Source organism: Phyllosticta capitalensis (genome assembly GCF_038381095.1).
Source record: "Phyllosticta capitalensis strain CBS 128856 chromosome Unknown BKA78scaffold_3, whole genome shotgun sequence".
In the NCBI taxonomy this organism is placed as follows: domain Eukaryota; kingdom Fungi; phylum Ascomycota; class Dothideomycetes; order Botryosphaeriales; family Phyllostictaceae; genus Phyllosticta; species Phyllosticta capitalensis.
In genome coordinates, this window is record NW_027117441.1 from 1,973,605 (window position 1) to 1,996,993 (window position 23,389).

Sequence of the window (23,389 nt, forward strand, 5' to 3'; positions counted from 1 at the left end):
GCTGTAAGCCCACCATTGCCACAGACTACGTAGGCCACATCAAAGTCGCGTGGTTTGGAGTTGTGCAAATGCAAGCCTATTTTTGGTCTCCACAAGTGCAGAAGCGTCGCACGATCCGAGCAATTGGAGCATGTTCAGGCATCGAGCCCCCGAGATTTCCGTCCTGATTGCTTTTCCCCACACGCCGCTGCGGTTTCTTGGCAGATTTCTCCTATTTTGCAAACACCAAGTCTCAGTTTGATGGCACATGCTCGCCTCCATCGCCCCGACGGTGGCTGATTGCGTCTTGTTGCTTTTCTTCCATTCTAAAAAAGTTCTCGAACTTGGGCACTCGGCGCCACCATCTTTGCAGGTTTTTGCCCAACTCTATTACGGCCGAACGTTTTTTATCATTGGTCTTGAAAAGACAGGGCTGATCGCCATATTAAATCTAAGCAGATGCATCATGCAGCAGCAAATGGTTGGTATCCCCAGGCCGACATTTGATTGACAGCGACTCTTGTTCGGGCCGCAAGCGCGAGTGTCACCGACCTGGACGCCATGACGACCTGTACGACTGCCGGGCCATCTGCTGAATTCGTGGGCACGTATCCGACCCATGGACCAAAACCGCCATGTAAGCTTCACTCGACCATCGTTGTTTAGTCACTTAGCTCAATCCACTGACAAATTTCTGAAGAAAGAGGTAGAGGTCACGATTAGGTTCGGAGGAGAGGTGTGTAGATTCGTATGCTTTCTTTTTGGTGTTGTTATTGCTTCTTCGAGGAACATGAACCTGAATTTGGGGGCCCATCTCACCAGGGCGACGGCTTATTTGCCGAAACGGCCATCGTCCGAGGCCTTTGATTCAAGGTGTTTTTACAATGGTGTTGTTGGTAGTTGGGCATGAGTGAGTTGCAGATGGGACAAAACTACCTGATATCATGTTTGTCTACATCCTACCCACAACAACCCAATTCTTCCTCCCCACTCATTTTGTGTAGCTTACTGTCGCTCTCTGTTTGCTCGTCCCTGCATGTCATTCCTTCAGCCTGACCTCGTCCACACAGTGTGTCACCATTGTCGTCTCACTCCACCAGTCTTCCGCTCCCCCGTCTTCGAGCCCAGGTGGCATCCCACGTTTTCGCACTGTCACCAAGGCACTCCAAGAACCTTGCAAAACAGCTGACAGGCTCTCTGCAAGATTGCTATGGCGGGCTGTGGCCAACCTTCCCTCATTGGATCAGACCGCTCTAGTACAAAGAGTCAATACGTCCCAAGACTTCTCAACAGCTTTCTTCTGCAATCGAACTCGAGCTTCTCGGCTCCGGCACCCGAGGTCTATCTCGCTCGTCCTCAAGGCAGAGTCCACTCTCTTGAAAAGAATCCTTCACACCGGCTCTACCAAAAGGCATCTAAAAGACTTTACTGGGTCATTGCACTAGCCCAACTATCACTCATTTCATCGACTGTCGCGCTTGTCCTGCTGGTCATAAACGAACAAAACACGCACCGCCCCAACTCTTCATTGATTGCTTGGTTCACAGCATCAAGCATCATCACAGTCGCGCTAGCTCTCACCGTTGGAATCATGTGGGACCAACGCAGAAAGAGAGGTTGGGTGCCGCGCAAACCCAGTCTTCTGGGACTCGGGAAGCAGGGGGACATATATCCTCAAGATGCAGCCATTCCCCCACCGATCGGCCGCAAAAGGACATTCTTCCACCGTCTTGCTTCCAAAAATTCCCTTTCTCAAGTCAAGGTTGCCAGGAACACGCCCATGTCGGAGACGAACCATACTCGACCGGACCAACCTCCAACCCCTAGGACTCCACCATGTTCGCGATACGATCCCACTACACGTTGTAGCGTCTCGCCAGCTCGCACGATGAATAGTGAGAGTAGTCTTGCTGGGGAAGGCTACGAGCTCCAATACATTCGATCAGCTTTATCGTCACCCTCTGGAGAGCTACCACCCTCGCCATCGGGGTCCTTCGCGACACCCAAGCGACCAAATCCCGTGAGACTGCCGCCTCTCCGTACCGACTCGCACACTTTGAGGCATGGCTACAGATCCCCGGCATGCCCTGAAAATAGAGGTTCGCAATGCTACTTCGGACCAGCTATTGTCGACCTCGAAGACGACGATACTGGGCACATGGCTCCTCCTCCTGCCAGCCCCGCCGGTTCTGACGAGGCATGCTCGGACGCTCTGTACCGCCACAGCATCAAACCTGTGCCACCGCTCCTCCTTCACGAGCGCTCATGGCTCGCCATATCAGCTCGCGATGACGTCTCTCCGCTCTCCAGCAGTCAATTCTGCAGTCAGTTCTGCCCTAGCAATTGCAACCACAGCCGCCGCAACTACAGCCCACCCTCCGGCCTTGGTCCACCTCACGAAATCCACTCGCTCTACGCACAGCTCTCGGCTGCCTTTGATAGCCCCAAACACCGTCACCTTCGCCATCGCGCCCACGCCTACAATGAACCTCTCGCACCCGAGCTCACGAGCCGCTTCAGCCCCGGCTCTAGCGACGGAAGCATCAGCGGCAGTAGCAACAACGGTCCTGCCTCGCCTGCATCATCGAGCCCCACTACCACGTCCGACAAGCCCTCGGTGGCTGCGTCGATAGACCTGCTGTCGCCAATCGTGTACGGCGTTGATGTTGCGCGCGACGTCGAGATGTTTTCGGCGCCGCCCAGCATGATTTCCCTCGAGACGCTACCCATGCCGCCGCAGGGGTCGTCGTCAAAAGTCAACCTCGCTGAGCCGCAAACGATGCATACCCGTACTCATACGCAGATGTCGCGCATCCCATCGCTGGCGCCGTCGCCGGCTTTGCCTGAGTCGCGGCCGCAGACTGCGCTGTCCTCGTCATTGCCGTTGCCGTCTGGGTCTAGGTTCGTCGACAGCGCAGAACACAATGTTCCTGCGTGGGAGCGAGGAGGCGGCTTCAATGAAACAGATGACTTCTTCGCCGGGTTGGCAAACTCGCCATCATCGGCGTCGCTGTACTCAGAGAACCACGACAGCGATGTCGAAGACGTTTGGCCGAGGGGCAGGCAGCCATCGCTGCCCTTTGCTCATGCCTCTGTTCCTGATGGCCTCGCCACGAATTCTTATTTCCCTCCTGTCAGTGTTGGTGCTGCGTCGTTTCCTTCCCCGTCGCCACCAACTCCATTCGGCACGCCTTCAATCGGCGCCCCTCTTGCCCGCCAGAAGGCAGTGACGCAACTCGGGCAACCCTTCTCCGCCGTGACGTTTCCAGAAGCAAAGAATAAGCGTGGAGGTTTCTCCAATATTGTGCGGACTCTGAGTGTTTGGAATAGGAAAAAGGGTGCTGGTAGCAGGAGCGCAAGTGCGGAAAATGGCAGGGCAGGGTTCTTTTGACACAAGTGGGATAGAGGAGACGCGATTTGTTGAGGAAGCTTGTAATTTTCTGCAAATACGTGGAACTTTTCGCTATTCGATTGCCAAGCATCCATTACAATGTGTTGGGCTTTCTTGGAGTTGACAGTCGTTTGCGATCAAACACTGCTGCTTAAAGTCAAGGATTGACCGAGCAGAGATGATTCTACGCCATTCTTTCACGCCTGTCCATTGTGCGTCCATTGCCACGGAAATTGACGCATGTCTTCAAGAAGGGTCAGTCGAAAGAAAATCTGCGCAGTCCTATCTGCTCAATTATTTCGTCATTTGCCCAAATATTGGAAATTTGGGCAGAAGAATTGGTCACTTCCCAGGCGCATCCTCAAAGAAGCATAGAGCTCAATGTACCACCGAGACAAGTTGAGCACAGGAAGATGGCTTGAAAGAGACGCAGAGAGAAGCAGATATGGCTATAGTCCCAAAGTGACACGCGAGGGAAAATGAGAAGACAATGTCGATTTGTGGACGTCAAGGTTGAAGTGAGAGGTGACAAGGCGGGCGGCATCAACACCACGACGACGAGCACACGACAGCTTCGCAGTAGCAACTCCACATCCATCCAGCCAGCCATTCCGCACCACCATACCTCCCTCCTCTTCCACCGCCCATCATCTTTATATATTACAAACCCCACTTCCCCATCACGAACCCCCGGGATGGCTCAGTGTGATGCTACCCCGCCTACGCCTTGCAGGTGATCACTGAGCCAGTTCGGCTCCCGGGGGTCACGAGTTCGATTCCCCTACGGGGGAGTCGGATTCATCATTCAATTCGACTTTCGGCAGAGATGTAGGGGGCCCTGGCCCCCGAACTCTTTTGTCTTTTTGTTGGCCTTTTGCCTTCTCCTCTTCTCCTCTTCTTCTTCTTCTTCTTCTTCTTCTTCTTTTTCTTTTTTTTTTTTTTCCTTGTATTGCTGCACCTTCAACCCCTTCTTCACCCTCTCCCATTCTTCAATCCTCGTCTCTCCCTCAGACCTCCAATCGCCAACCTCACCTCCATCCTCTTTCTCTACCCTCGTTCTCCAGTTTTCTCAGCATGGCCGATCGATCCACCTTCTGCGCTGTCGTCGTCCAAGACCATCCTAAGCAGAGGTCACAGGCGCTTCCAGACCTGGCAGCAAACGCGGCTCCAGTGCCTCAAGAGGTGTTTCTTTTCGTCAATTGTTTTGATTCCCCTCTGGCGATGCTGCCTCTCCCTGCTCTGCGGCTTTTGGTATGCGGGTTGCGGCTTGCCATCCTTGCCCATACGTACGTTCCACTTTGTCTTGACTTTGTGGTAAGATTTTGACATGACTTGAAGTTCCATTCCTCTTCTGTCTCCCCCAAGTCAAACCCTCCATCACATCAATTCGTCCAGGGCGGGATTTATCCTGAATGCACTTGGCTCATTCGCAGCCACTCATATTCATAAATGTTGTACACAAATCCAGCAGCCCATCCCATGATCACCACATGTTCCACAGCATATCCACTCCATTGCATACCTAGTTTTTAGCAAACCACCACTCTATCAAAACCGGGGGGACGACCACCAACGACCACCGCGGGTGCGCCTCCATGCGACCTAACCCAGCCAGCCAACCAAACCATTCTTTCCGTCCACACATGCTTTGGCGAGGAGTTAGGAACGAGACGACTGACTTTGTCCCAACAAGAAGAAGAATGAAATGGGGTTAAGAGAGATGAGAGAAAGAGAGAGAAAAGAGAAAATCCCACCGCCCAAACCTTCCATCCATCTAATCATATCTGACGACCGACCGACCGACCAACCAACCAACTAAATCCGAAATATCTGGCACCGACCAACGCGTACGAGGCGGGCCTCTATCAGACAATCCTCCTTTCCCGTCCTTCATGACCGGCATCCTCCTCTTGCATCGTTCTTCTACAACAACTCGACTCGCGCCACCTCACCCACTCGCGCCGCCATCAATGCCGAGGCCAACCTTGCCCGCCTCACCACTACCGCTGCCAGACGCCTCCGCCGAGATGGACCCCTGATGGCCGCGAGGAGCTCCTCCACTGCCAGGCGTCGACGCCATGCCGGCGCTGCGCGGACCGCCCGCACTGCCCGGCCCGGCGCCCGCGCTGCCTCCCAGGCTCGACATGGCGCTACCGCGGCCCATTTCGCGAATACGACGGCCCTCCATGAGACCCCTGAGGCCGCGCTTCTGCAGCCCGACGACGGCACTGACCTCGCCTGCCCAGACTTCGTGCTCGTTGCCGACTGCCGGGTCCCTGCCCGTGTTGCTGGCCCAATCGCTCGTCGCCGACGTCTCGGTTGACGCGCTGTGGTTGCTGCCTTCGTCGTCGGTGAGCGGTCCGTTGGATGTCATGTCCGTGTTGATGCGCAGAGCGCGCATCGAGTCGTCCACGTCACCCGAAGTGCCGAGCGTGTTGGATGCGAGACTGCCCTTGCGCGACTGCATGGCGGCATTGGCGCCAGCGGCGCTTGACGTAAGGCTGGCCGAAGAGGCGGACGGGTGCAAAGACGGGCGTCTCGATGTTCCCGGCCCGCTGACGAGCGTGTTGTCGTCGGCGTCTGAGGATACAGAGGACTGGCGGAGCTTTGCGAGGGCTTCGGCGCTGGGCAGGCCGGCCGTGACGCCGTTGAAAAAGGTGACCGAGTCGCCGCCTCCTGCGGCCATTGCAGCTGCATTGAAGATGGCGGCCGTATTACGACCATCGAGACGCAAATGGAGGCGTTCTATCACTGCCTCGAGAAGTCCATCGACGCGGTATGGTCGTGCAAGCTGGAGGAGAGAGCAAAGGATCTGGGGAGTGCACAGTGACGAGTTTGGCGGGGGTAGCGACGATGTGTAAAGATAATGGGCGAGGGCCTGGAGGGTCAAATGCGTATGAGGAAGGTAGAGAGTACGGGGACGCGACGTCGGGTTAGGGTTCTCTGCGTTTGGAGGATCGTAGGGTGTTTGGGTGTTGCCACTGCTGCTGCCAGCAGTGGATGGAGTGGCTGTCAGTGCCGTGCTTGCAGTTCGAATCGATGGTGTGATCGTAATGCTCGAATTCCGCCAAGGGTGGCCGCCCGTTGATGGTCGAAGGGTCGCGGCGTCCGAGGAACCTGGATCGGATGCCACTGCACCCTCGCGGAGCAGCTGGTTGAAGTACGGTCCCCATCTTTTAGCCACCAAGTGCGAGTTGACGGGAATCTTTTCTCCTCCTATTGCCAAAAACTCCATGTCTGCCAGCTCTCGCAATCCCAAAGCCATGGCACCAAGCTCCTCTGCTCCGGTCAAAAGTGGCCTTCCTCCCGTCACCAGATCGGATTGTCTTTGCCGGAATGCGGCGCTCACGGAATGATAGTCGGATGTGGGGGTGGTCCTGCGGGGGTTGTCGTAGAGTCCAAAAGCTTCCAGCTCGACAAGGCAAATGTTGGAGAAATTTATGCGTCGATGGTTGTAGTCTTCCACGAGGCTCCTTTTGCGGTTTCCAAGAATGACAAAGGCATTGCGCCTGTTCCAAAGCACTCCTCGATTCCAACTTCCCTGACTGAAAATGCTTCCACCTGCATCGATGCGGCTCCAAGTCAATGTTCTCAGGTCAAGCGCCCAGAGCGCATATTCTTGTTTGGATGACGTCAAAAAGGTGCCGCTGACAACAAAGTGGTTTGCAATTACTCCGCCGTTGGGGAATCGCAATCCAGGGGGCGAAAACGTTCCGTGCATGACCTTTTCTGTGAGCGTGCCGTCCGGTAATCTTACTTGAAGCTCAAGCTTGACGTCCAAAAAGTTGTAGTTCGAATACACGAGCATCGATGAGCCCGTTTGAGTGTTTTCAGATTCCACCTCTTGCCCGGTAATGTCTTCTTTCTTGGCTCCCGCCCCGATGGAATGAGCAGGAAGTGTGGTCAGAGGTGCTACGACGCTCCTATACGCTCCGCAGCTGCGCCCCAGAGTAGTCGTTGCGGTCCACTTTAGACTTCTGAAATTGAACACGCTAATCTGCTCAATGTAGTGATTGGCACTGTCTTGCCCACCAACGACCACCATCTCAGCGCCTCCTGTTCCGTCAAAGTCCACACCAATGGATCCTTGGTTCGGCTGGTTTGTCGACGCAGGGTTGTGTTGAATAGCGGAGAGGGTAGCGCTCGTCGAGGAGAAGACGGCGCTCGAGGGGAGAATGGCAGCGCAGTGAGCATAACGGCCTTGCGGCGAATCAGTAGCCTCGATTTTAGTCCAACTCCGAGAGTGTACATCAAAGATATGAATATCAGACATGACAACGACCTCGGGCTGCGCATCCTGCGGGTTTTGGGCAGAAGTCGGCTGGCCGTTTGCTAATGCCGCTGGTGACATGCCTCCGTAACACACGAGCTTCGAGTCGCCCAGTGTACATACACTGTGAAAGTAGCGCGGTGGTGGGACATCTCCTCTTGTTTCTAATTTGGTCCAATTTCGACGGATAAGGTCCAGTTCGTAAAGATCATTGATCAACGTTGGTCGCGTCCGGGATAAACGTCTTCCACCAAAAACATAGAGCTTGTCTCCAAGAATGGTTGTGGTTGCTCCGACCAATGGATGCGGCTCTTTTCCTGTCGTTCGGTGCACGTTGCATACTAGCCCTGACAAACCGGATGTCGACTGAGAGGGTGTTCCAAGTCCGGCAGTTTGGCCAATCCCCGGCGACGGCCCGGATGTTGGTCCCGAGCGTCTAGGTTCCGAAGTCTCTTCCCTGGCCATTTGGTTGAGGCTGGTGCTGCTGCTGTTGACGCTTCGAGACATGAAGGATGCATTCGAGTTGTTTCGGAAATCCCTATCGGGATATCCCTGAGAGGGAGACGGCTGCGACGTATTTGAATCCATTCTCTGGACTCTCCTGTCGCAGTCGTCTTGTCGGAAAGAATCTGCGCGGACTGGGGGGATGATTTCTGGGATGCTCGACTGCGGCGGGATGGGAGGAAGCACCGGCGGAAGACTGTCGCGCGGAGTCTGAGCGGGAGAGTCTGGTAAAGTCTGAACTGGATGCGCCCACTCCGGAATGACTATAGCAACATGTCTGGGCTTCGGTGCTCCTGAATCAACGGACGCTTGGCGGCCTTGCCGAAAGTCTGAAGGCGCGGCGGTGCACGTGCCCGAGACAAGCTTTGAAGAAGTACTGTCGACGGATTTTCGAGGACTGTCTGGGAGCACTATGGGCACATAACGGGGAATCACAATGGGAATGTGCTTTGGGCGGGAGGGGGCAAGCGAGCCGGCTGAATTGGGCGACGAGCACGCAGAAGAGGAGCCAACGAGCTGAACCGGAGTCTGAGGCTGAGGAGGCAGAGAGACTCTGCGCTCTCCGGAGGAGCGAGCGCTGGACGGTTGCTTCCGTGCGCGGAGCTCGGCGGAGAGACCCTTTTTAGGCGACTTGGGCGATCTCGGCCGCCTCCAGGGCAAAAAGGGCTGAGATGAAGAAGTCGGAGAAGACTGGGCTGAGTCGTCCTTGGAGTAATGAAGACGCCTAGCGGAGCCATGATTGTCAGCGGGACGATCGACGTCGAGGAGGTAGGGTGGAGCGCAAATTTAGGAATATAGGGATGGATAGGAAGGGGGAATCCAGGGAAAGGCGGCGCTCGCACTCGGTCTTGATTTGATGAGCATGGTGAAGCATGCTGATCTTGATTTGCAAAAGGAACAAGGCGTCAGGTCATGGACAGACAGCTGCGGTGCGGTGGAATCGAGCTGGCCAGCGGCAGCATGATCTTGGGACGGCGGAACCAGACGACCAACGCCGTGTATTTGACGCGGGCCGGGGGGCAGACGGCTGTGTCACTGGACGAATGGGGTGTCTTGGGCCAATTCGGAAGACGCATGGTTCTGGACGATGTGCGAGTCCCGCGAGGGTGGATTTGGGGTGTGTGTCGAGGGTTTCCCTTTGCATGACACGGGGGGAGGGGGAGGTGATTCGCAGGAGGTTGGACAGGACAGGGAGCGCGTCTCCCTTGAAAGCGGGCGTACCTTTTTTTTAATTTTTATTTTTTTGCGGCTAGGGAGTGGGGGTGGTATTAGAGCGGGCTGGAGCTGTGTGTGTGGGGAGTGTTTGGCGTGTGTATCCAGCGCGGTGCTGTGTAATGGGCGAACGACGACGACGAACGGGCGTGGGGATGAGGTGTTAGGGTTGAGTTTGGTCTCGGTTGGTGATGCCTAAGCACCCCGAGGGGAGCCAAGCCAAGCCCGCTAGCGACGCAAGGAAGCCCCCCAGAACAAAGACGGCCCCTCCTTACTTTTCCACGGCCTCGATCGCGTGCGCTACAGCACTCGTCGCTCACAACATGCACCGCCGTTGCCAACTGCCAGGCCAGTGCCTTGCACCACTCGACCACTGCAGCTCCATTACCTAACGCCCTCCACCGCCTCTGCAAACGCCAGGGCCGTCCCGCTTCCGCCATATGTACCTTCTTCATCTGCACAGCTTGCATGACACGACGTCTATTGTTGGCTATTGGCAAATCTTTTATTTTCTGTTTGTCACTCATACATTCGTGGGGTATCTGGACGCGCTCGTCTCGACAAAGGCTTCCTGCACGCCCGAAGCCGGCTGCCATGGCGCCCATCTCAAAGAGCAGACTTGACCAGTCCATTTTTTGTCCTAGCAAGTCCGTCTTTGTCTCAGCCCTACTCTACTACTCGGTCATCCGCGCTGCCTTGTCCACTTACACGTTCGCGCTCGTCTGCTCCTTGGGCAGAGGCGTGAAGCGCAAGTAGGGCTTGACGATCCTCAGGTTGGGGTAGATCTTCTGCGCATCCTCCGTCTTGACCGTGGGGTGGACAATGACGTCGTCACCGGGCACCCAGTTGATGGGGGTCGTGATCTTGTGCTTGTCGCCAGTCTGGAGAGAGTCGATGACGCGGAGAACCTCGGCGGCGTTGCGGCCAGTCGACGCGGGGTAGGCGAAGATGGTGCGGATGGTCTTCTTGGGGTCGATGATGAAGACGGAGCGGATGGTGAAGGCAACGCCCTTCTCGTCGACGTTGGTGGCGTCCTGGTGGTCGATCCTGCGTCCAGTCAGTACCCGTCTGTTTTCAAAGATCCCAAAGCTCTCACATGTCGTAGGCCAGGGCGACCTTGCGCTCCTTGTCGCCAATGATGGGGAAGGCGAGGTTGCTTCCGGAAACCTCGTTGATGTCCTTGATCCAGCCATCGTGGCTGTCAATGGTGTTGGCAGAGAGACCAATCAACTTGACGCCGCGCTTGGCGAACTCGGGCTCAAGCTTGGCGAAAGCACCCAGCTCGGTGGTGCAAACGGGAGTGTAGTCCTCAGGGTGGGAGAAGAGAACGACCCAGTTGTCGCCAATGAAGTCGTGGAAGTCAATGGGGCCGGTGGTGGTCTCGGCCTTGAAGTTGGGGGCGATGCTGCCCAGACGGAGAGCTTGAGAAGACATTGTAAAGGTTCTGTGGACAAAGTTTCTGTGAGCGGGGCAGCGGTGGCGGGGTACCTCTGGCGGCGTACCTGGAGATGATGGGTGTTTGGTAGGTGAGTTTGAAGAATTGGTGGTGGAGTGAAGAATCGAGGTGGGGTAGAGTATTTGTACGGCGGTTTGTGCGGCGGATATGATGTGAGAGAGAAGATTATTTCGCTGCTTCGCTGTCCGGATCCGTAGACTGAGGTAGCTATGGCGTGATCAGGTCGGGCGCTGATTGGATCTGGGCGCTGTACAGTGGGGATTTGGCCATGGCTAAACACCAAGGCAAGCTCAGCTATGTCAGCGGGCGAACAAGCACGACAGTAGTATTGAAAATTGTCTCTTGACGCGCTTGACTAATACATCGTGTCTTCCCCGCCATCACCATCATCGTCGTCTGATGCGATATCGGCCACTTGGAGAAATCTGCTCCGTGCTCAGCACCCCCAGCTTCCTTGGACCTTGGGACCACAAGAAGATCAACGTTACCGTTACCGTACCGCCTCACATTTCACCTCTGCACCTGTCCGTCTGCCGGCTTCTCAGAAGAAATGCCTCGACCCTTTCTCTGGACATTTCTTCATCACGGCCCAAGATGACGACCAGCCATTGCGACACCTTGGTAATCAGCTAGCCGTTGGGCACATGCCCTCTTCTTCAGCCACCTCGCACAGGGCTGCTCAACGGCCCAGCCATCAACCGTGGACGCCGACACCTCGTCAGCGCGCTTGCTATTGTCTCCATCGTCAAAAAAGAACTTCTCGCTGTTGCCCCAATTGACCAATCCGCGTCTTCTCTCTACATTGTTTGCCGTCGGCGCATTTTCTTTGTTCGGCCATTATCAATGCACGTTGTTTCTTTGGCTCTCTCTTTGAATGCGGCCAGCGTCTCACGGCAATCTGGCACAGCCTTGCGAAAGGCATGCGCCGCTAGCATCGCATCTCGCTCGTGACATGGCCGCGGCCCGCACTCTGTTGCGTGTCCCTACGCCCATGGACGCTGACGTTGAAGAGCAGGCCAGCTCGCAGTCGAGTGCCCCGACGGACCTCGATGAACCTGGCCATCATCGTGCGTCGCTAATGTGAGCCAAGGCACGAGGTCGTCAACTGCGCCGATGCGGCGCTGGCGACTTCCCAATCAAGGGCGCTTGTTGCCCACAGGGCCGGAAAAGTAAGCCACTCGCCCTTCTCACTGGACGGGAATAAGGGTCATTCCCAGACCGCTACCGGCACTCTATGTACTTTGGATGCGACTCTTGCCTTCTGGTGGCGCTCTCGTGGGTCTTTGACATGCCGTCATACCCATCCAGCGCTAGCTAATGTAGTCTCCTCTTCTCCTTCGTACTTGAACCTTGACTATTCCTCTCTTGTTTCCTCTCTCTGTGCTTCTTCCCGTGCTGGCTGTCCATGCCTCTTGCATGGCACCAATCTTGTCGAAACCATGGCGACCCCCGAGTTGGAGCTGCCTCCTTCGTCGTCCTTTACCACTGCTGCGCCAAGCGGAAATGCCGCGGATATAAGAAACCCCACTCCTAAAGATGCCGAGAAAGAGTTGGATCTCGACAGGACATTAAGAGAAACCACTTCGACCGACCACCAGGCAATCATCTGGCACTATCTGACATTCGACACCGAACTTCCTGCTCCTTCGAGCATCGAGCCACCGCATCCAGGAGCGTCTCCTCCACCAGAATGCCCGAGCCTGAAGCAGTACCACAATCCCTTTGACTGGTCGGCACAACGAAAGACCATCATTGTGTGGATATCATGCATTGCAACAGCCATGACCGCCTTTACAGGAGGCTCCTACGCGCCTGCCGTGGGCCAAATGACTGAAGAATTCAACGTTACCGACACCCAATGTCTTACCGGAATCACTATTTTTACCTTTGGATTCGCAATTGCGCCAATGGCCCTTGCCCCTTTCTCAGAGATCAACGGCCGTAGACCGGTCTTTTTGTTATGCGGAATCTTGTTCTGTTTGTGCCAGCTTTGCTGTGCAGAAACGCAGATATTTGCTGGCATGCTGGTCTCCCGCTTCTTCACTGGAGTTGGTACGTAATAGCTCCAGAATGCTTGGGCAGATTGTTGATATGATGTAGGGGGCAGCGTTTTCTCCACCATGGTCGGCGGAGTCGTCAGCGATATTTACCACGCTCAGGACCGAAACACCCCAATGGCCATGTTCTCAGGAGCTGTACTATTCGGCACCGGTCTCGGGCCAATCGCAGGTGGATGGATGGTGGAGCATCTCACATGGAGATGGATCTTCTGGCTACAAACAATTGTGGACGCAGTCTTGATGGTGGTCGTCTGGATATGCTTCAAGGAGACTCGCGGCAACGTATTGCTCAGCCGCAAAGCCAAAGCTCTCAACGCCTGGTACGAAGCGCGCGAAGCGGCCGGATACTACAATTTCGATATGCCTTGCACTTCGGACCCATCAAAACCTAGGACGCCGCAGCGCATCAGATGGAGGGTCAAAGCAGACGAGGAGCGAGCCACTCTGCGGACCATGATTGCGATATCCCTCTTCCGACCATTCCATCTGCTGTTCACGGAGCCTGTTGTATTTTTCTTCTCGCTTTGGGTATCCTTTTCGTGGGCTATTCTCTACCTCACTCTCGGCGCCATTCCCCTCATCTTCGAAACAAATCACGGCTTTTCTATCGGCCAAGCCAATTCCATCTTTGCATTCATGTGCGCGGCAGGCGCCCTATTCACTCCGGTCTGCATTTACCAGGAGAAGCTTGCACGACGTAGCGGCAAACTTCCAGACGGACCGGAAGAGCGTTTGTACTTTGCCTGTTTCCAGAGCATCTTTATGCCAATCGGCATGTTCATGTTTGGCTGGACATCGTTCAGTTCCATCCACTGGGTAGTCCCAGGCTTAGCCATTGGCATTGCAACCATTGGCATCTTCTCCATCTGTACGTCGCGTCCTTTCCCTTTCCCAAAGCCCCTCACCACGCAAAAACAAGAAGATACTAACCCCGACGCCAACAGACCTCGCCACCTTCAACTACCTCGCCGACGTCTACCACCGCTACGCCAGCTCAGCGCTCGCCGCGCAATCCTTCTGCCGCAACGTCATTGGCGGCTGCTTCCCGCTTGCCACCGTCCCCATGTACCGCCAGCTGTCGTTTGGCGGCGCGTCCAGCCTGCTCGGCGGCATCGGCATCGTGCTGACCCTCGTGCCGTGGGTCCTTGCTTTCTACGGCCCCCAGATCCGCGCCAGGAGCAAGTTTGCGAATGAGCTTTTGAAGGGGTAATTGTTGATGAGCGGCCTTTTGCATCTTTGGGCCCATGCTATTTTGCAGCGCTGTGCACGCATTTGAGAGCGAGCTCGTTTGCGGATATCATCGACTTCCGTTTCTGCCTTTATCGCGCTTTTGGCATTTACATAGACTTGGACCACGATTTACCTCTGCCACGGAGAGGGGTAACGGCGGGACGAGACCACGAGGCTACGACTGACACGGCCGACGAGCACCGACGAGGGACGACGTTGCTGCGACACGTCTGACACACGACGATGATACCATCCATGTGCGCCATTGATCTATTTTCGCTTCGTCTGCTACGCATGCTTCTGGTCGATTGGGGAAGAGCATCTCTACTTGTACATATCAATCTCGATAATTGTCACCAGTTCGAGATACTTGATTCTTTTTGGATCACTTGCTACTCCACGCGCCATCTCTCAACGTCTCCACTTTTCAAAATCCCAAACCACCATGTCACGACGCTCAGCTGGCACCTCAGGTGAGGTAGATAGGTACTTCGCTGGCACCCAGTTTAACTGGGACTTCCCTGTCTCGATTCGAGGCGCCGCTACATCGCAAGCCTGCATCACCACTCTGGCAGCCTCAGTCCTGCTACCCACATGTACCCATGCGGCGGCGGCGGCGGCGGAGCTCCTCGTCTCGAATCTCAAATTTTGAGGCTGGAGCACTTCTCTCCCAACGCCAGAGCATCCCCGTTGCTCTCTTACTGGGATACTTCTACTTGATAGCACCTACAAATTACAAACGTTCGCGCTCAATAGTCAGCTCCTCTGACACAAGGACTCGGCTCCACCTACCTGCAAGTCACCCACCCAGCACCCAGCATCCCGGGCATCCCTTCGATAATCCTCCCACGCGGCCCGCCGCCGCTCCCTACCTCCCTCCCTCCCTACCTTGGTTTTCCGCCGCCGCCGCTACCGCCGCGCCGCCGCCGCGCTGCACGCAATCCACCTGCCCGCCCACTCACCTACATGTACCTTCTAGACTCGGCATACATGTAGATACGTATATGCACGATGCCGCCAGCCAACGCAACGCAGCAAACGCACGTCACATGGCTGCGCCCCACAGCGAGCGCCCTGCATCGGCACTTTGTTGGTGTGCTCTTTGCGCGGCTGGCTGCTGCGTAGATGGCCTAGGTTGGGTGGGCAAGACGCGGATTGTGAGCTGTCGGGCGTGTGTATCGAGTGGCCTGGCCCTACGCACACGCACGCCCTCGACACGATGTTGGGTGTTGCTTTCTGGTGTCTGTTGATCGCGGCTACAACGATATAAGGTACCTTACTACAGACAGCAGCAGCGCCAGCGCCGCCGCCGCCGCCCCGGGCAGCCAGTCGTGATACTGTACCAGCCCGTCAGCCCGCCGCAAGCCAGCCAACGGACAGCCAGCAGCAGCAGAAGAGCAAGAAGTCGCGTGAGCGCCACCACGACGCCGACTACGCTGCCGACATGTCTGCCACGGCATCATGCCTCCTACCGCCTCAATCCGTCAGCACGCCAAACCAACGTATGGTAAGCAGCCTACGCGAACGTGGGGCGCTTTGGGGCGTCTGATTCGCCCATTGTTTTTCTTGTTTTTCTTATGTCTGCTGCTTTTGACGAAGATGCTTTTTAAGACGGTGCAAGTGAGGCGACCGCGACCGGCCGGCGGGAAGAGGATGATGATTGCGCATTTTTGCCGTTCTGGTCAGCAGGGAGCATGTGTGAGCATGTGTTGGCTGTGGTGGTGTCGACGGGCATGCGCGTGCGCGCGCGGGCATGGAGATATATGAGATGGATGAGAGAGAGACAAATTTCCATTTTTTTTTAAATTTCCATTTCTTTCTTTTTTGTTTTTTCTTTTTCAATATTTTTTTTTGTTGGCCCGGGAAAAAAGTGGAAAATTTCAGAAGAAGAAGAGAAGAAATGATCAAGGGAGATATGATACTACTCGATGGTTGAGCTTGAATAGCATCCCCCTACACAGCACCGATTACAGAGCTAGCTGGCAACGCATATCCCACTCACATATCCACTCAGAGCTCTTGAGTGGGGGGTTGGTTCATCGTCGTCGTCGTCGTCGTCGTCGTCGGCGGCGATGCCAGCCTGAAAGTGGGATGGATGGAGCAGAGTAGATAGTCGCTCAGACGCAAAAAGTCGGACAACACGGTGCCTTTCCATCCGCAGAGTGCATTCCTAGGTCGTGCTCGCAGATGGTGCGCCAATACATGCACAACAGCATCTGAATCCGAATCTGAATCCAAATGCCTGGATCGACCAAAAACACCTAACGGAAGGGAAGCAACCAAGGAGAGCGAGCCTGGCTGAAAGAATCACGACGTCGGCCTGCAATCACTTGCATGCCAGAAATTCGGGTCTTCGGAGAATAGACGAGACAGGCAGGACGGGAGGAATGTATGTGCCTCTGGGTGTAGTCGAATCAAGATGTGTGGTTGACGAGATGGTTGCATGGTTTGACTCGGGTTGAGGTGGTCGAACCAGGGTGCGCGGGTCCCGGTTCCTGCGCGCGCCAAGGACATGTCTGCGCAGGCGAAGCCGAGTGTCTCGCTTTTCAAGCACCGGAATGCCGTGGGAGCGAAATATTTGGTGGTGATTCAGGAAAGCCAGGGAGAAGGGTCCGGTCGAAACGGAGGAGAAACTGGAAGTTTGGTACCGACGGGCTTGACGCAACCACCACAGACGCGAGACAGACGTCAGCGACACGAACCAATGGCTATTTCTCTAGCTACATCGCTACCCGACCGAGTGTTCTACTTTTCTACCCCTCAGTCCACGACCTCATCGTCTCACGACTGCATTCCGTCGAACTCTCACAAAGGCTGCGGGAAGTTGAGCGTCTCAATCTTCTCCGGGTATCGCAGCCCCGCCTGCTTGCGCACCTCGTCCATGACCTCCATGATGGTGATGCTCTCGGCCAGGTCCTCGAACCGGCCTTCCTTCCTGCCCTCGACCAGCGCCGTCGCCGCCTCGTCCGCCTCCCAGAACATGCCTTGGCCCTCGCCCTCCGCCTGCATCGAGTCGCCGAACCCGTTGACCCATCCGCTTCCCTTGCCGGGACCCGGCTGCGGCCAGTCGCGCTCGTCCACCGTGCCGTCGTTGAGTATGAGACGCGTCTTGGTTGGGCGGTACAGCGGCGGGAAGATTTGGATCTCGCCCTTTTCGCCGTGCACGCGACACGCGGGTCCAGCAGTTGTCTTGTCGCCGACAGGGTCCGACGCATACTTGATGCCGGTCGTGGCAACAGCGTGGACATCGCCAGTCTTGGGACGAGGGAAGGTGAGCAGTATGGTTGTGAGCTCGTCGGCGGCGCCGGTGGGGGCGTAGCGCTTGAGCGACGAGAGGACCGACGGCGGCTTGCGGTCTGCAGGTGGCAGCGTCGTGTATAGGGTTTGGAAGACCCAAGTCAGCGAGTAGATGCCCAGGTCGAGGAGCGCACCGCCGGCCAGATCGGGGTTGACCATGCGGTTCTTGCCGTCGGCCATGGTGTTTTCCGGGTCGAGGGCGTGGCTGTTGTCGGCGGAGACGCGCTGGATCGCGCCGAGCTTGCCAGACTGGATGAGCTCGCGGACGTAGATGGATAAGGGGAAGTATCGGGTCCAGACAGCTTCCATGAGGAAGAGGTTCTGCTATCATCAGCTAATGCCTCCAAACGCAGGGTGCGGAGCGGACCTTTTCCTTGGCTATCCTCACCAGCTCCTTGAGCTGCGGCGCGTTGACGGTAAATGCCTTTTCGCACAACACATTCTTACCAGCTTCCAGACACAGCCTGGCATTCTGGTAGTGATGCGAGTGGGGAGTAGCAATGTATACAATGTCAATGTTGGGGTCGGTGACAAACTCCTCGTACGAGCCGTATGGTTTGGCTGACGAGGGAGCGCCGACCTCCTTGAGGAAATCAGAGGCACGAGAGACGCTCGAAGAGCTGGCAGCGGCAACGACGGTGTGCTTGACGTTGGTGACGCCGCGAGTGGTAGGGTCGACGAGAAGGTCTTTGGTGAAGGTCAGGGCAATGCCACCGGTGGCCAGGATGCCCCAGCGAATCTCTTTGGGTGCAGACATGGTAGGAGCGAGGAATTGGAGGTGGAGAAGTGGGAGTGAGGATCAGAATGAGGATCAAGTGAGAGGATGGAGCGAGTTTATCATGGTGGATGAGAAGTACCCCATGTACCCCGCCAGGAGCTTTGACTGATGCAATGACGAAAGTGGGGCGGGCAAGAAGGCCGCGGGAAATAACTTCCAATTTCTATACACAACGGCATGTTCGGCAGACTCGACAACACCATCCCACCACAGAGGGTGATGGAAGAAATTGTTAATTTCGAGAATTTCTTTTACCAAGTCAGAACATGTAAAGACGTGTAGTCTCCAAAAATTCTTCTCTTTATGGATAGTCACAAGGAGCCAAGCGCCTCACATAGGGAGAATTTTGCTCATAGTCACAAGGAGCATTAGCGCTTGCCTCTAAGCGTGTGATGACTTGAAGCTGAGCCTTGGTTGAATTTCTTTCGTACCTACTGTGCCACCATCTCTGCCACGGATGTGTATCAACCATTGCGGAAGAGGAAGCTGTAGGCATTTAATGCCGGCGCGCCGCCAAGATGAGCGTACAGCACACGGCTCCCCTCAGGAAATTCGCCGTTCTTAATCATCGAAATCATGCCGTCCATCGATTTGCCTTCGTAGACGGGGTCGGTCAGCATGCCTTCGGTGCGAGCACACAGTCTGATGGCCTCCATGGTGCCCTCGTTGGGCAGGCCGTACTCGGGCCCGCCAAACCGCGTGTCCAGCACAACGTCTTCCTCTGTGATCTCACGGCCCAGCTCCACCAAGTCGGCCGTGTTCTTTGCAATGCGGAGAACCTGCGCTTTCGTCTGCTCCGGCTTCGCGCTGGCGTCGATACCAATGACCTTGTCGGCGCGGCCGTCCGCCGCAAACCCCACAACCATGCCGGCCTGCGTCGATCCCGTCACGGCGCACACGACAATGTAGTCGAACTTGAAGCCCAGCTCGGCCTCCTGCTTCCTGACCTCCTCGGCGAAGCCCACAAAGCCCAGGCCGCCCTTGGGGTGCTCCGAGCAGCCTGCCGGCACGGGAAACGGCTTGCCGCCCTTGCTCTTGACTTCCTCCATGGCTGCCTCCCAGCTGGGCCGGATGCCGATGTCGAAGCCCGCCGCGTCGAGACGCACGTCGGCGCCGAGGATGCGCGAGAGCTCAATGTTTCCTACGCGGTCGTAGACGGCGTCGCTGTAGTTGACCCAGTTCTCCTGTACCAAGACACATTTCTGACCATTGTCAATCCTGTTCAATTCGATCTGCGTGGGAATGAGTAGCTTACCATGCCCAAGTGTGCCGCAACAGCAGCCACCTGCCGCGTCTGGTTGGACTGGATGCCGCCAATCGACACCAGGGTGTCATAGCCTCCTGCAATCGCGTCCGGCACAATGTACTCGAGCTTGCGCGTCTTGTTGCCGCCGAAAGCCAGACCGGAGTTGCAGTCCTCGCGCTTGGCGTAGATTTGCACCTTGTCGCCCAATTCCTTCGACAGACGCTTGAGATGCTGGATGGGCGTCGGCCCCGAGAAGGTAAGGTCGTACTTTTCAAACTTGTCAAGCTTCATGGTGGCGGCGGCGGGAGTCTTCGTTGTCGTCGCTGGCGGCAAGGGCGGGTTGTATGATAGTCGATGGAATTGAAGTTGTAGGACTAGTTGTCAACAACCACAACAACAATTGGCAGCTCTATTCCCTTTTACACGTTTACTTTTGGGAGCCGCTTCATGTCGGCTACAGGCGGCCGAAATGCGTCATACGACGAGTGTTCGGCTTCCCTTTTGCGTTGCCGACCGACATCGCAGCCAGCAGGGTGGTGATGTGCGGACTGCGGCGAGCGTTGTGTGAGTCGTGACTGTGACTTTCAGGTCAACCCGCCCAGATATCCGGCCTAGCGTACCAGCGATCTTCAGGCCCGCCGCCCAAGGGACGAAGTGTTGTTTACTCCATGTTGGGCTGCGGGGGAGTGGGAAAGAGCATCAGCAGCGAAGGGAAATCTAGAAGCGGAAGGCTGCTTTTATGTTCATTAGCTCGTCAATTGAGGAATTCAATTCGAAGATGGTACTGGAGATGCTTCAACAAAGACCAAAGAATAAAAAAGTCACGAAGCATGCATGCCATCCGGCTGATAAGGAAGTGGGTCCCGCAACTCCCAGGGTCCGGGTCTATCGCTATCTACTATCACGCCTACCAGAACCGGAAATAAAGGCGATCCTCGCGGCTAGAACTAGGCTCCGGACTTCCGGAGCTACAACGTCCATGCCATTTTCAAGACTGAGAAGCAAAAAGTCACGTCAACCACCAGGAGCTGATTCTCAAGGAGTGCGAACATGGGATTCAATCGTGTTTGCTTGATGTATTATTTCAAGACCAATAAGACCTGGATGAAAACATACCAATTACCATCGAAGCGCCTGAAAACTTGCTCTACCCTAAGCGAAGGCAATCGTAGTTGTGTGCGCTGCCAGAAGCTCACCAGGAGCATTGCAGGGGGGCTTCAACTCAAGCGCCCCCTGATATATTCCACTGGCTCTCCCGAGTCCGTCGACTCCAGATACAACGCCCTCCTCACCACGCGTCCCCACAACCCCTTCGTAGCCAGATCATCGCTCCATTCACCACGCCACGCCACGATTCCATCTGGCCTCACAAGCACAGCACCGCGTTCACTAACTCCACACACAGCGGCCCACGTGCCGACGGCATCGTCGTCCCAGACGGCCATCTCGCGCCACATGACATCGCCCAACTGCTCTTTCTTTGCGAAGGGCGGGGTGTCTTCTACTATATCGCGCTCTTGGACGACGACGCCTTGAATGAGTCCCCAGGCTACGCTTTCCCAGCCGATGCCGCGCCGTCGCGCGATGAGCAGGAGCCTGTCGAGGGGAATGAGATCGCGGAGGGCCGTTGACTTCTCTTCCTTCTGCTTTTCCTTTCCGGCTTTCTCTCCTCCTGGTCGCCGTCGCGTAACCCACACATGCGGCAAATGGTGGCCAGGCAGCGTTGACGGAGCGTACACATCGCTGCGAAAGGCGCCGTCGGGATCGAGCTGGCCGCCTTCGAGCGGGTCGCGTGGAACGGCGACGGACGAGGGCAGAGGCGTTGGGAGTTGTTGCGATGGCTCGCTGCCTGCATTCATATCGCCCGCCGGGGCCATCCTCGCGCCCACGCCTGGGTAGAACCATCCAACCTCTGTTCCAGGGGCTTTGAACTCGCGATCTAGGACACTCAAAGCTTTGCGGACAGCAGTGCGCTTTTCATCGTAGGCGGGATGGGCGGGATCGAAGTAGGCGGAGATGGCGGCGCGGTTGCGGCTGACAGTCGCAGGGTCGGTGCCGGGCTCGAGGCCTAGCGCGGCGTCAAGGACGAGAGAATGAGCACGCAGGTTGTGGAGGGAGGAGAGACCAACGGCGCGCCCGAGAGGGAGGCGTTCGGTGCTGTAAGAATCGAGGAGAGGCGAGAGGCACGCCATGTCGTCTTCATACAGGGCGAGCCCACTTGATGCTGAGCCTATAAATCCCTTGGGCGACTCCAATCCTTCCGTCATGCCGAGCAGTGCCGGCGGTGGATCAAGCACCATTGCGAGCTTCCAAATCAAGTTGAACGCATCTTGTATGCCAGTGTTCATGCCCAGCGCGCCCCAGGGAGGTATCTTGTGTGCCGCGTCTCCAACTAAGAACACACGGCCGCGCTGACCGGCGCGGTAGGTCGCGGCATGAATGGCATTGACGTTCCAGTGCGACAGGCTGAGCACGTCAACAGGAACGTCCTCATCAATACCCAAGGTGTCGCGGATACGGCGCTCCAGTGCTGCCTTGTCGAAGCGCGCAGGGTCATCAGCATTTGGCGAGCACACAAAGACCCATTCTTCGTTGTGGCCATTGTCTTTCAGAGGCCATGGCCCGATCTGATAGAGAAATCCGGTGTTGGTACTGCCGCCGCGGTCCGGATGCGTTAGCCAGGTGATGAAATTGTTGGGATCCGGATGGATTGCGCGGAGAGGGGCGCGCATGTGTGCCGTCACCATGTTGAAGATATCGCGCTCGCCGAGCCAGGGGATGGAAAGGGCGGACGTGAAAGAGCGGCCGCCATCGGCGCAGATGACGAAGCGTGCGCGAATGGTCTCCTCGGGGGATGATGGATTGCTGAGGTGTCGTACTTGAAGCGTGGCCGTGCCCTGTTGCGCAGAGTCAGACAGGGAGGTCACCTCTGCAGAGTACTTGATGCCCGTAGGATTCAGCTGCTCGGCTCTGCGTTTGAGGATTGGCTCCAGTCTGATCTGTGGAAGAATGGCGTAGCGCGTTGGTCCATGTTTGGCATACTCTTCAGCATAGGGACCGCCTCCCCAGGCATCGCGGGATGCTATCTCTTTGGCCTCAGGGCCAATATCTGTGTACCATGCTGTCCGTCCTGCTATCTCTTGCGGCGCAGAGACGGCATAGACCTCCTCTTCGATCCCCATCACACGAAAAATCTCGGTCGTCCTTTGGTTTATCCCGCATGCTTTCGGATGTATTGCTGTTCCAGCATGTCTTTCAAACAAAATGTGCGGTATTTTTCTTAGTGACAGGAGAATCGAACAAGAAAGTCCTATGGGTCCACCGCCGACAATTGCGACTGGATGTTTGGGAGATCCAGACATGATAAAGGGACGTTGCTTGGCTATTTTCGAAGAACGACGTTCGAATCAGACCAAAGCTTCAACTGAAAGTTGCATTCAGTCCTTGCTCAAATGAATTCGCTGAGGCAAGAGCGCTTGCTCCTTGACAGATTGCTTTAAGGTCTAAATAAAACACGGAAATATACGGATTTGCATACCAACTTTTCGGCAGAGACAATCGGTAGGCCCAAGTCTCGGGAATTCCTTCAAAGAAAGCTGGGATGCTGACAGGTTCCGGAAAGCTGATTTGACCCCGCGCAACTACTCGCGCGCGGTTGACGTTGCGTTGACTCGTGGGGTTCTGAGGGGCCTCGACCAATCGCATCTGATTCCCGAAAGACGATCGGACTGGCGTTACTAAGCACAAAATGGAAAGCAAAACTGCAAACAATTGTTTTCCAAAACACAAACAAGCGGACACGCAAAGTCCTTGGGCCGACGGCAGGGGGACGCGCAAGCAGGGTTCCAAACAATCCATGCATTCGACAGCTCCCAGCGGTAGACCGAGAGAGGATGGATTCCCCAGCTTTCTGGCCACATGGCTCAAATGCTCCTTTTGTCCTAACGGTCTTCCTGATACAACAGC

The 23,389-nt window shown here is 56.0% G+C and overlaps 7 protein-coding genes across 7 annotated transcripts; 3 read left to right on the forward strand and 4 right to left on the reverse strand.

The window, feature by feature from the left end:
- Positions 1-2,467: 2,467 nt before the first annotated feature.
- Positions 2,468-3,429, forward strand: BKA78DRAFT_309447 (uncharacterized protein). Its single transcript, XM_066888031.1, has one exon. The coding sequence runs from the start codon at positions 2,663-2,665 to the stop codon at positions 3,368-3,370; it is 708 nt and encodes a 235-aa protein (XP_066746746.1). The 5' UTR covers positions 2,468-2,662; the 3' UTR covers positions 3,371-3,429.
- A 1,889-nt stretch (positions 3,430-5,318) lies between these two features.
- On the reverse strand, positions 5,319-10,790 carry BKA78DRAFT_330564 (uncharacterized protein; the record flags this gene model as incomplete). The annotated part of the gene is made up of 4 exons (XM_066889787.1): positions 5,319-5,925; positions 5,968-8,192; positions 10,067-10,403; positions 10,453-10,790. The coding sequence occupies 4 exons, from the start codon at positions 10,788-10,790 to the stop codon at positions 5,319-5,321; spliced, it is 3,507 nt and encodes a 1,168-aa protein (XP_066746747.1).
- Positions 10,791-12,251: 1,461 nt separating this feature from the next.
- On the forward strand, positions 12,252-14,082 carry BKA78DRAFT_247897 (MFS multidrug transporter-like protein; the record flags this gene model as incomplete). The annotated part of the gene is made up of 3 exons (XM_066884336.1): positions 12,252-12,864; positions 12,913-13,740; positions 13,817-14,082. 3 exons carry the CDS (start codon positions 12,252-12,254, stop codon positions 14,080-14,082), a joined length of 1,707 nt encoding a protein of 568 aa, XP_066746748.1.
- A 469-nt stretch (positions 14,083-14,551) lies between these two features.
- On the forward strand, positions 14,552-15,458 carry BKA78DRAFT_102602 (uncharacterized protein). Its single transcript, XM_066882108.1, has one exon. It carries the CDS (start codon positions 14,705-14,707, stop codon positions 15,350-15,352), a length of 648 nt encoding a protein of 215 aa, XP_066746749.1. The 5' UTR covers positions 14,552-14,704; the 3' UTR covers positions 15,353-15,458.
- A 1,449-nt stretch (positions 15,459-16,907) lies between these two features.
- BKA78DRAFT_351161 (oxidoreductase domain-containing protein) lies at positions 16,908-18,156 on the reverse strand (the record flags this gene model as incomplete). Its single annotated transcript, XM_066891117.1, has 2 exons — positions 16,908-17,720; positions 17,767-18,156. 2 exons carry the CDS (start codon positions 18,154-18,156, stop codon positions 16,908-16,910), a joined length of 1,203 nt encoding a protein of 400 aa, XP_066746750.1.
- Positions 18,157-18,641: 485 nt separating this feature from the next.
- BKA78DRAFT_351162 (1-aminocyclopropane-1-carboxylate deaminase) lies at positions 18,642-19,714 on the reverse strand (the record flags this gene model as incomplete). Its single annotated transcript, XM_066891118.1, has 2 exons — positions 18,642-19,379; positions 19,433-19,714. 2 exons carry the CDS (start codon positions 19,712-19,714, stop codon positions 18,642-18,644), a joined length of 1,020 nt encoding a protein of 339 aa, XP_066746751.1.
- Positions 19,715-20,084: 370 nt separating this feature from the next.
- On the reverse strand, positions 20,085-22,605 carry BKA78DRAFT_351163 (FAD binding domain-containing protein; the record flags this gene model as incomplete). Its single annotated transcript, XM_066891119.1, has 2 exons — positions 20,085-20,154; positions 20,837-22,605. The coding sequence occupies 2 exons, from the start codon at positions 22,603-22,605 to the stop codon at positions 20,085-20,087; spliced, it is 1,839 nt and encodes a 612-aa protein (XP_066746752.1).
- Positions 22,606-23,389: the final 784 nt, after the last annotated feature.

Excerpts from the sequence above, each read along its gene's own strand:
- BKA78DRAFT_102602 (XM_066882108.1), top strand. The coding sequence starts at position 14,705 with ATGCGGCGGCGGCGGCGGCGGAGCTCCTCGTCTCGAATCTCAAATTTT.
- BKA78DRAFT_309447 (XM_066888031.1), top strand. The coding sequence starts at position 2,663 with ATGTTTTCGGCGCCGCCCAGCATGATTTCCCTCGAGACGCTACCCATG.